The sequence below is a fragment of the Miscanthus floridulus genome, chromosome 3, assembly GCF_019320115.1.
Source record: "Miscanthus floridulus cultivar M001 chromosome 3, ASM1932011v1, whole genome shotgun sequence".
NCBI classification, from domain to species: Eukaryota; Viridiplantae; Streptophyta; class Magnoliopsida; order Poales; family Poaceae; genus Miscanthus; species Miscanthus floridulus.
Genome location: NC_089582.1, coordinates 124,493,179 through 124,505,359, shown reverse-complemented (window position 1 = coordinate 124,505,359; position 12,181 = coordinate 124,493,179). Strand labels below are relative to the sequence as shown.

Sequence of the window (12,181 nt, the reverse complement as noted above, 5' to 3'; positions counted from 1 at the left end):
GTGGACGATGATGACCAAGAAATTCTCATATAAAATCGAGGAACGATCGTGCGGAGAAGGTCATGTTGATCTTGAGGTCCTTCGAGCTCTTGATCGCGATTGCGCCGAAAGCCCCTACCTGGCGCGCCAGCTGTCGATGTTTCACCACCGATAGCCTGCCACAGGGGTATCCGGGGCAGTTTGTTCGGGCTTCAACATATGCAGAACTCGACGGTAAACGCAAGATACAGTCGATTTATCCTGGTTCGGGCCCTCGACCGTGATCGAGTAATAGCCCTACGTCCAGTCGGCGTTAGCCTTTGTGTTGGATTGATTGTAAAGTGTGTTGTGTTATCTAAGTCTCTTCTCCAACCTCCTCATCTAAGGAGCCCTGCCCTCCTTTGTATAGTCAGGAGGCCAGAGTCCTAGTCGGTTTACAATGTAGAGTCCTAGTAGGATTACAGGATAGTATTACTAATAGGATTACATGGGAGGAATCCTAATCAAACTAGATCTCCTCTCTTCCTTGCGGTGTATCCCATGGGCCTCGCATCGACAGTGGCTCCTGAGTCGGGATCGCTTGCTCCTCCGCTGGGGTCTTATTGGAGTTGGCGATGCAAGCCTCCATTCTGGCTGAGAGGTCCATTGCTTTGGTGATGGCGATTCCTTCTTGTTCGTAGTTGTAGGCGGTGGAGACGTTGGCGCACAGGGTGAGAACGTCTTGCTCCGTCGGGATCTTCAACACCATGTAGACATAATGGGGCACACCATTAACTTGGCGAGAGCTAGTCGGCCAAGGATGGCGTGGTAGGCGGTGCCGAAGTCTACCATGAAGAAGTTCACGTACTCAGTACGGAAGTGGTCGGCAGTGCCAAACTAGACTGGCAAGGTGATCTACCCCAAAGGTTGGGACGCTCAGCTAGGTACAATACCCCAAAATGGAGAATCAACAGGGATGAGATTGTCCTTTGTGAGGCCAAAATGTACAATACCCCAAAAGGCTTTGGCGAAGAGGATATTGAGGGCACTCCCACCATCGACGAGGACCTTCTTGAACCGCACGTTGCATATAGTTGGATCCAGCACGAGTGGGAAACGCCCAGGGTATGGGATATCTGCCCACTGGTCGGTCCTACTGAATGTGATAGGATGCTCCGACCAGTCCAGATATTTGGGATCGGCGACCATGTCGTACTTGGTGATCGACATGACCTGCCGAGCAGTGAGCTTCTGCTGGCGTTTGCTCTCGGAGGTGGTGCATCCTCTGAAGATTGTGGCAATGGTCTTGTTGGCATCTAGGGTTGTAGGTCGTGTGCCCTTAGGATGCTCCTCCCATTTGTCGTCGTTTGACTTGTCATCCTTGCGCGTTCGTCGTTTCTGGTCCACATCGTGGAAAGCTTTGGCCATGCCATGACATTGCTACATGGTGTGCTTGCTATTCTTGTGAATTAGGCATGGACCATCAGGGAGTTCTTCGTAGGCAGCATTGAAATTTCGCTTAGCGCATGGCTGCTCTACGTTGTCGATGGAGTTTTCCGGTCAGCGGCGACGTGGCTGTGTAGCCCTTGATCCCTCTGGCTGATCAGCTTCTTCGAAGTCTACATATGAGTTTGCAACCTTGAGGAGTTCACCGATGGTCTAGGACCTCTTGCGGTAAATTTTGGAGCATAGCTCCTGACGGTGATGGAGTCCTCTAGTGAAAGCGGAGATGGCTTCACTGTCTAGCCAATTCACGGGTGGCCACATCCAATTCTAGATGTCATTGACCTGGGCCTGAGATGCTTTGAGCAGCGCTTGAATCTTGAGTATCTCTAGCGTTTGTGGGAGTCTAGCCAACTCATGGGTGGCCACAACTAGATTGGCGCTCGGCGTCTGCTCCACTCACTGATTGTCCACCATGAGGAACTCTTGTTGGAGATTACGGGCGAGAGACGGTGGACCACCTCTGGTGGCTTGGGCAGTGTTTTCTGCTTCTTCATTGCGACGTCATTAGCGATCAGTGTTCTTGGCTTTACGCTCACAGCGCTGGACACTGGTCTCTCCATCGACAGCAACGCTGTCGTGGCTAACTATGAAAAAATCTATCCCCAAACCTAGAGGGAAAGATGAGCAGTTGTTGGTAGAGGCCTCGGAGTATGGTTCAGGACTTTCCTCCAGGATGGTGTGGAGCATTTCATCTGGAAGATCTGTTTGGATTTGCACCATATTTACCATTAGCGTGGGCTGGTCAGCCTTAAGGAAGTCGATCTGATAGAGGTCGTCGACGCGGCTGCGCTCGGCGTGGTCGGCGAAAAGATGGTGCAAGGTGTCCTGATAGATCGAACCCGCACCTACCAGCCTAAAAGAATAGGGCTTCAACATGCTCTCCGTTGGGGCGGGGAGTGGTCGGCGTTGAATGGTACGCCCTTCCAGAGTTGCCGTGATCACCAAATCTTCATCTTGCCACCTCGGATGACATGCACGAGCGGGGCGCTCGGCATTAGTGGCATGGTGACCTTGGAGTGTAGGAGGTTCGTCGCTCGCTCTAGATCGATCTAAGACCGAATCCACGAGGAGCTGACATTCCGCTAAGCGGTGCGTGACCCGATCGATAGCTTCGATCAGATCGTCATTGTTGATGGATCTCCTAACCCATCGGCGAGGCGTCGGGATTGAAGATGTCGTTGTAGATGTTGGCATGATCGGCACAGTGTGATCCTGCACCGGCTCCATGATTTCCCTGCTGCCGTCGGGGCTGATGACCCAAGTCATGGATCCGACTGTGAATATCTAGCTCAGCTCGGGAAAGGCCATGGAGCTTGGGAAAGTGACCATCTGGTTAGCCATGAAATCAGCACGCACATCCCCTACCCGGCGCGCCACTATCGATGAAATCTGGTTGACAGTCTACCGAGGGGTATATCCATAGTAGTAGATGATCGGTGGAGGTGCACGTAATAGGAACCAGATGGTGACACAAGGCACAGAGATAGCGATTTAGACAGGTTCGAGCCGTCTGATCGACGTAATACCCTATGTCTTGTGTCTTTGTTGTATTGTATTAAATATGAGCTGAATTTGAGGGGGGTCCCTACCCGTCTTATATAGTCTGGGGGTAGGGTTACGAGTCGGTTTAGGCCTAGATCTATTCGGTTATATGGCAAGTATTTACAAAGAATACGATATCTATCATATCCGAAAAGATCTTCCTTCATCGCCAAGATGTCTTATGATTGCCTTGCGATGCACGCCGACCAGAACTGGGCACCATTGGCCTTGATCTTATGGGGTGGACCTCCCCTGGCGGTGCTGCCCATGTCCATTGTCGTGGGTATCTGGGGTTATACCCCCCCACTTCTTCGCAACGGCTACCTAGGCCCCGTTCGCTGGTCTGAAACTTGGCTGAAACCGGCTGGTTCTGTGAGAGAGAAACACTGTTGGCTGGTTTGGTGAACAGTAAATTGTGAGGGGGAGCAGCCGGCTGGCTGGTCTTTCCAAACCAGCGAACGGCCCCCTAGTCGCTTGCGGATAGATGTTGAGCTCTCTGCAGCGGCTACCTGGTCGCTTGCGGATGGATGCTGAGCTTTTTATCGGTGGATGCTTTGCCACCATGGCGTCACCCACCCTCTGTTGGCGACCATTGCGCGGATGTATCTTTCTTTGTCAGGTATAGTTGGTTGGTGTTTTGTGGTGGAGGTCCCCCGCGTATTCTTGCTGTTCGTTTGTGTCTTTGGGATTCCTCCGGTAATCCTTGGTACTTGTGAGTCCTTTGTATCCGTGTCCCAGCCTTTCTTTTGGCCTTTCCTCTTAATAAAAAATGGGTAAAAGACCTGATCGAGAAAAAAAAACATGCTGTAAAAAGATTGATGGCTACAAAGGTGTCCAAATCTATTTTTAGCATTGCAAGTTGTAACAAAATGTAAAAACTAATACAAACAAGCTCAAACACTACTCCTGATTATTTGAATCTCAAATCCAATATTAATAAGAAAATAAGCTTAATTTAGCCTCTGTAGCATGGATGCTCCATAGTTGACCATCATTCAGGATTCAGGACATGGAAAATACTGCAGAACAGAAAGCAGAAAAGAACCCACCTTCATTGACAAGTCTAAAGACTTCCTGTACAGCTCATTTGCAGGTTCCTGCAAACAACATGTCTGAGCTTTAGTTTCCAATCAATCCAAATTGCACCTGACATTGCAGCAAGAAACGGAAGTTTTTTGGAAGGAAAAAAAGGCAAAATCGTAGTTCTTTCATGGATATTCTTCCAGATGCTTGCATGAAAACCTGACTGTATGTGGCTCAAGCCCCATGCGAACAGTTGCAGGTCAACCAGTGTCACTGGGAACATGGTACGGTGCCATGTACCTCGTCCCTGGAATGCAAGAACAAGAACAATCAATCTTGCATGATCATACACAGTCAATCATGTTCATAGTGATTATTGTTGCTACATGTAAGAATTTGCCCTTTTCTTGCAGGTTGGCAAACCAATCAATAAATTCAACACAAATGTGCAGATTTGTCAGTGCAGTAAGCGCAAGAGCCCTTGAAATAAAGAGTATGAAATTTTTACTAAAGTTCAAGCATATAATAATTAGCCCAACATAAAAATTTCACCACAATTGGAATATAGAAACTGCAGCTATGAATTAATTACAGAAAAATATAGATCTAAAGCTACAATAAAAAATATGTACTAAAGCATACCATATTATATGTTTACTGTGTAGATCTCATGTGGAGTCCAACTGAATTGGATTTTTCATTTTTTATTTTCTATGATTTATTATGATTTTCAAAGATTCAACTGAAATAAATAAAAAAGAAAAAGACAAAACCATATTTAAAAACCGCTTATAACCCGTCAGGTAAAACAAACGGTTTTAAAAGTTCAGGGAGGTGGTTTATCCGGTTTTAGAGTTTAGGGAGGAAAAAAACAGACTTTCGTAAAAGTTATGGAAGATCATGTGGACTTTTTCCCTCCTTTTTAGCCTACCTGTTTGGATCCCTAAAGACTAAAAGTAGACAAAAAAAAAAATGAAGGAGTTTAACCCATAAAATCTAAACAGGCCCTCGGTTACTTCAGTAGAGCGCTTACGATGTGCGCACATACAAGTGCTTTAATCTCAACGTACATTAGTTGTAGGCACATGACATGGACACGCTCTGGAGTCTGGACGTGTGAATGTGGTACACGAGCGTGGGTGTAATGACGCGTGCATGCTTATGTCACCTTGTAATCGTAAATAAAAAGAAGAAGAAAGAGGCGATCACAATGCTAGCGTGACTTATATTTTTATCCCATATCGTACCTTGATGCAGAGACCATTATCGTCCGGTAGAAGACTTGACTTCGAAAATAGTTTATGCAATCAATGATTCAATCAAGACCGCCATGTTCGTTCAGAAAGAGAGATAAGAGGGTATGCACGACGAGGTTTCTGATTTGCTAACCAGTGTAGCATATGATAGGGAGAGAAAGCCAGCTGGTCGAAAATGACCCAGTTAATACCGGCTCCATCCAGCGACAGTGTTGTTATGTACCATGTGATGCATGCTCGTTATGGCCCCGTTCGTTTGGAGGAATTCTGGAAGAATTTATAAGAGAAAAATACTGTTCCGAATAAAAAAAGAAGCAGATCAAGCCAGATTTAAAGACACGCGAACGGGCCCTATATATCTATACCAATTAATTACCAACGACAACGAGTCCGTCTGCAGCGTTCACACTCATCATATATATAATAATATAGGTCCATCTATCCAATGTTTCATTGAAAGTGTCGTTTTTTATTTTTAGACTTCTTTTTTTTATTTTATTATTTATATAAAAATTTTGAATAGGACGAACGGTCAAATATGAAGTCTAAAAGTCAAAAAAAAAAGACAGTCTTAATGGGACGGACGGAGTAAGGCACTTGATTTGTCATATGTGAATCTCCACCAAATACAAAAACAAAAACAAAAAAAAAATGCTTGAAGAATTTGAAGAACGTAGAGAGATGGAATTCTTGTCACGGTGACTGATAGTAGTAGTAGTAGTAGTAGGAGAGCAGTTCTGTCATGCATGTTCCCATCTGATGAAGCCGGCGACGACCATAAAACTTAGCCTCGGAGTCCACGGATGGGGACGGCACGTACACGAGCTGCGCAAGGCCGCAAAGAATACGCTGCCCGCAAAGAAAACCGGCGAGGACGAGATGTCGCCGGCGCTGTACGTGTTCGTTCGGCAGTGGCGCCGATCGGACGGCCGGAATAATGTATTGCCAGCGGTTGCAAGGTCAGGATCTGAGCCGGGAGGAGTGAGGTCGCGGTGACAGGTGGCAGGGCGGGTGAGGTGGCCTCCAGTCCCGGCGACAATTTCTGAGCGTGGTGGCCACGCGTAAATAACAATCGCCACAAGGTTATCACTTCACTTGATCCGGGGAGGTCGTGCAGAACAATCTCAACCTACACTACATGCACCCACATAATTCACATGGCAGATATCCAGCATCACAATATACGGATCACAAGGTGAAGGCGTTCAAATTTGGTTGATTGGTTCACTTTAGCATGGTATTTTCTTTTGCCTTCACACCAACCTCTATGATGGCTCTGGCCTCGTTCGCTTTCGCTGAAAAAACAAGCCGAAACACTGTTCTGGTTGATTTGCTGCGAGAGAAAAATATTGTTCCGACTGAAAAACAAGCTGAAAAAGACAGATTATAAGATAAGCGAACAGGACCTCTATCTGCTTATCTGTTTCAGAATTCAGAATGCCTTCACCAACCCTTGGATTACAACTTTGTGCCTTCCAGCATACGGATCATGCTCCGACTACGTGCGCGAGAGGGAGGAACACGTCATTACTTTTTACTCTCTTTCCGGCTTCGTGCCTCTTTGGCAGGGCTCCTGCTCCGGCTCCTGCAGGAGGTGTGCCAAACGGTGATTTGCACAAAGGCTCCTCCGGCGGAGCACCGGAAGAGCCGGAGCCCTTTTATGCAGTGGCAGGTGGAGCCACAAAACCGAGCTTCTCCGGGCTCCTCCTCCGTCAGGGTGCAAAAGGACGCGGTGGTCCTCCGCTGGTTCGAGCAACGAGCATCCGTCACAGCGAGACCGGTCCGTTTTCCTGTACGTAGAGAAAGAGGAGGAAGAATTGGAGAAAAGATAGGGTTCCCAATGCAAAAATATAAGAGAGAAAGAAAATAAAGAATAGCACCAATAATTTAGAAATAGACCAGGTTCCCAATGAAAAAACAACTATTAGCTTCATGCTGAAATGGACCAAATCAACTGATGCTTGTAAAATATGTAATAAATCACACAAATATAAAAAAATAGTAAAACCAAATTTTCTAGTTTGGGTTTTACTACATTTGCACCATAGTAAAATAATAAATAGGGGTATTATAGACATTTACCATCATTCAACTATTCCAGAAAAATAGGAGGAGCCGTTTTGTCAAACATTTTTCAGAACGGCTTTAGGTCCTTCAGAGGAGCCAGAGCCGGAGCTATTTTTAAAAGAGCCGGAGCCCTAACAAATATGCCCTTCGTGTCTACACATTTGGCTCCACTTCCATATATATAATATAATATGTGCTAAAAAGGAAAAAGAGGACTTGATGGGACCCTAATTCTAGTCCCCTAGCTATGTTGTGAGGTTATCTAGGCCTGTTAGATCCATAGAACTAATAGGCTAATAGTTAGCTGCTAGTAATTAGTTCAATTTAGATTTAAAGAGATTTAGTTAATAATCTAACTAACAATTATTTTACTAATTGGACCAAACCGGCTAATAGCAGTTACTCCCTTCGTCCTAAATTATAAGTCATTCTAACTTTTTTTAGAGAGTCAAATAATCTCAAGTTTGACCAAACTTATATAATAAAACAATAACATTTATAATACCAAATAAGTATCATTAAATCCTTCATTAATTATATTTTCATAGTATACCTATTTGATTTCATAAATATTTGTATTTTTCTCTATAGTTTTTGTCAAACTTAAGATGCTTTGACTCCTTAAAAAATTAAAATGACTTATAATTTAGGATGGAGGGAGTAATACTAGTTAGCTAGCTAATATTAGCTATGAGCTATTAACCAACTAACTATTAGCAATCTAGGACCTGAATGGGGGCGTGGTCGCTAACTCGATACAGAATTCGTAGATGCTCATATCTTGCCTGGGCACGTCAAAACAATATCAAGAGATCCCTATTTTTTCATTTGTTTGTGGTAGAAGGGGCTTGTGTCCTCTACTTTAGATTAGATTGCAACCAAATTCTTGCATTTCCTTTTTTGTGTGCCTGCATGTTATGTTCTCTTGTCAAAGGCAGGTAAAATTGTGAGGTCATTTTAGAACCTGTTTGGTAGAGCTCTTCCTTTTCTAATTCTTTGTGAGAAGTGGTTCTCTAATAAGTGATTTTCTATTTGAAAATAGTTTTGTTAGATTCTCTAAGATAAACTATATGTAAAATGTGTGGGATGAGTTAGGAAAGGTTACCCTTTTTCAGCTCCGAACTTTCTAGTTGTAAAACACTGTTTTGTAGAGGTCCTTATTCAGACTAGAAGTTGATCTTAGAGGTCTGCCAAACAGGCTCTTACAAAGCATGGACTTCAAAAAAAATACTCCAAAGCAAATGAAAGGAAGATCATTGTTTTCTTACAACAGTTGGGATGGAAACCAATCTTTGTAAGTTGAAGAAAAACAAACTAGGGCCCAGTTTAGATTGCGAAAAATTTGGCAAACGACACTGTAGCGTTTTCGTTGTTATTTGGTAATTAGTGTCCAATCATAGTCTAATTAGGCTTAAAAGATCCGTCTCATAGATTTTGTCTAAACTGTGTAATTAGTTTTATTTTTTATTTATATTTAATGCTTCATGTATGCGTTTTCGTATTCGATGTGACGGAAAATCTTGAAAAATTTGGTGTTTTTGGAAATAACTAAGTTGGCTAGGGGAACCTGTCCCATCCAAAAAAAATTCGCTAACGTGCAATTGTGCCCGTGTTTATTAAGGGGAATGGTGACAAGTACAGTTTGTCATGTGAGTGACAAGCCAAACTGATTGCCCCCAACCAACTACACCAAAGCTCACATGCTAAGCTACTTCGTCGATCCCATGATCTGCCGGTTCAGTTTCTCGGACATTCATTGGTGTGAGTATATGGGTGTATGCATGTCTCTCAAGTTAAAGGGGCAAAAAAAAAAACAGTTGTATTTTTTGAACTTCAATTTTATTTTCATATGGTATACAAATTTAATATACTTTTCTAAGAATTTGTCTTGGTGTATATCTATTTCTTAGCTTCCAGCTTTCTCTTGTCATCAAAAGAAATCGCACAATTATTGGTTGCAAAATTATCCACGTGGCAGGCCGCGCCGCCTATAAAACCCGGCGCCGGCCGCCAGCCGTTGGCCGCATCCACCGGTGAGTTGTGAGCAGAGCAGACCACTGCTCCGCCCTCCCTCGTGGCCTCGTGTCTGTCGGAGCCTCCGCCTCGGCTTGTCTTGTCCCCACCAATCCACAGCTCGCTCGCTCCCACCAAACCCACACCCGCACAATGGCGTCGGCGTCCAAGGAGGGGGTGATCGGGAAGCTCAACGTCCGCGTGGTGCGGGGCAACAACCTGGCCATCGCCGACCCGCTCACCCACACCAGCGACCCCTACGTCGTCCTCCAGTACGGCGCCCAGGTCCATGTCCATCCCCGCTCCGCTCGCCTTCTCCCTCTTCCTCTGCCATCTGGGCTCCTTTCTCCCCCACAGGCCACAGCATTGCCTGGCTGGATCTCCCGTGATCGACGGGGCCCCGTTTGCAGTTGACGACCCGTGCGTGGTCCACGGTCAGCGCCGCGGCTTGAGGGAGGATCGGATGTCGGGATTATTGTCGATCTTCCCCGATCTCCTAGTCCTAGGTGCTCGTCTGTCTCTGTCGTCTTCTATCACTCTATGGGCTGCGAATCTGCCCGTGTTCCCTTCCCATCTTAGGATCCTGTTACCGTGCTACGTTCGCTGGTCTGTGGATTGGATGGCGAGTTGGGCTTACCTGACCAGCAGCCGTTGACCTCGACGCCGGGATGTTGTACTGCTTTTCATTTTTCAACGACGACTGAAACGGGGATGAAAATCCTGGCAATGAACTGCAGTGCTAGCTTTCTCATGAACGTGCTTAACCAATGCAACAGCCAGTAGCTGTGTCCCTCCGAAAGGGCTATACTGCACTTTGGGGAATGTTGAACCGAGGGGCAGAGCACCACACCCCGTAACAACTTCACCTTGAATGAAATAAGAAATAATAACTGCTGATAACATTTCTTCTGAACTACGGACTGATCCTGCACAAGTTTGCGAAACGAGAATATGAATTGAACCTGTACTTTAGCAGTATCTCTGTGATCTGCATAATAATTCCAGGACCAAATTAGTATATTACGTACTGAAATTACTTACTAGTGTTTTATTTGCCTGGGGCAATTCAAGATATTTTACTAACATGGCTTTTTCTTAGCGTTACCCCTAGGCTGACGATTTCAATGTATATATCAATTATATAGTTTTAAGTTTCTGTATGATTGTGGCTTGTGTGGTGTCAAGTCAACCACTTATGTCGACTGTTGCAGAATTGCACTATTGCCAACTGAATACATAATAGAATGCGCTACTAAACAGTTTTGCAGGATTTTGAAAGCTATTTTTGTATTTTATCCAGTTGACTTCTGTTCAAACGTCATGGATGCCCATTGAATTTATGGCTTCCTGTTCTTGATGTTTGCGTCATGGAAGTTTTCTTTTGCTGTTGTTACAGAAGGTGAAGACTAGTGTCCAGAAGAAGAATCCCAATCCAGTATGGAACGAAGTACTGCAGCTCTCAGTGACAAATCCTACAAAGCCAGTGCACCTTGTAAGTTTGTTGTCTCAATTGGTTCATCATGTTTGCTATTGGAAAAATATATAGATATAGATTATGAAAATATAAGTATACAACTATATGATGGTTAGAAATATGAAATCAACATTTTTTAACCTGAAAACAATTTCTTCTTGGCAGAAATATGAATGATATGGAACCATGTCTGCCATAGGTCCACTCATATTGCTGCAAATATGAACAAATTGACCACATATGTTTCTAACTATATACTATGCAATAACCAGGAAAAATGATCCTTGATTTCTGAATTGCTAATATCACGCAGGAAGTTTTTGATGAAGACAAGTTCACAGCAGATGACAGCATGGGTGTTGCTGAGATCAACATTACTGACATCTATGATGCTGCAAAGCTGGATCTGAAGCATGCCACTGATGGAACTAGGATCAAGACAATCTACCCAGTCGGTGTAAACTACCTTGGTGGCGAGAGCCATGTTCAGTGGAAGGATGGCAAGGTGGTCCAGGACTTGATTCTGAAGCTGAAGAAGGTCGAGAGTGGCCTGATTGTGGTGCAGCTGGAGTGGGTTCATGTTCCTGGTGTGAAGCTGTGAGGCCTGTCTGAATGAGGGTTGCGGTCGTTGCTTTGATGGAGCCGCTGCAGTTGTAGTTGGTCGTCCCTACTTTGAGTGTTTCGTTGTAAACTATATCGTGAACGTGGTGATTTCCGGTGTATGAGTGATGTTTGAGTGTTGGTTTGAGTGTGTTGTTTTATTGTACTTCCTGGTGACATGATGTGGGTGTGACTGTGAAAGCTTGTGGCGCACCAATAAGAAACGCCCTGTCAACACAAGTGGAGTGAGATGTAAATTAAGAACTTGGAACTTAAATATAGAAGTGATTGGGCGTTAATTGCTTTCACTTTGTTCCTGCAAAGTTTGTCTGTTAGCTCCTATCAGATTTTATTGTAGGGAAGCAAGAACATTTTTTTGACCCTGCCAAGGGATGCCTGCGTCCGGGCTAATTTTCTTCTTGTCATTTCTAGAAATACCTAATCTTTCATTCGTTTCTAGGTCAAGCGACGAGTGTTTTCTCAGTTCTATCTCTAATATTAAAGAGCCTAATTTTCTTTTCCGTCGCTTCTAGAAACTCTTGTCAAACGAGGAGCGTTTCGTCAGTTCTATCCTTAATATTAAAGAGCCTAATTTTCTTCTCCGTCACTTCTAAAAACACCTGATCTTCCGTGTGTTCCTGTAGTTGAGTACCTTCAAAGGACGTGAATCGGCTTTGAGGACGTGTTTGTTTGGATTGAAGCCTGACAGGCATTTGGGTGGCCAGTCCTTGCCCTAGGCATC

At 44.7% G+C, this 12,181-nt stretch overlaps 1 protein-coding gene across 1 annotated transcript; it reads left to right on the top strand.

Moving 5' to 3' along the window:
- The first annotated feature begins 9,377 nt into the window (after window positions 1-9,377).
- Window positions 9,378-11,738, top strand: LOC136542332 (GTPase activating protein 1-like). Its single transcript, XM_066534718.1, has 3 exons — window positions 9,378-9,650; window positions 10,762-10,857; window positions 11,153-11,738. Exons 1-3 carry the CDS (start codon window positions 9,519-9,521, stop codon window positions 11,438-11,440), a joined length of 516 nt encoding a protein of 171 aa, XP_066390815.1. The 5' UTR covers window positions 9,378-9,518; the 3' UTR covers window positions 11,441-11,738.
- Window positions 11,739-12,181: the final 443 nt, after the last annotated feature.

Coding starts and splice junctions, on each gene's coding strand:
- LOC136542332 (XM_066534718.1), top strand. CDS start 9,519: ATGGCGTCGGCGTCCAAGGAGGGGGTGATCGGGAAGCTCAACGTCCGC. Junction 9,651..10,761: donor TCCTCCAGTACGGCGCCCAG/GTCCATGTCCAT, acceptor CTGTTGTTACAG/AAGGTGAAGACTAGTGTCCA. Junction 10,858..11,152: donor CTACAAAGCCAGTGCACCTT/GTAAGTTTGTTG, acceptor AATATCACGCAG/GAAGTTTTTGATGAAGACAA.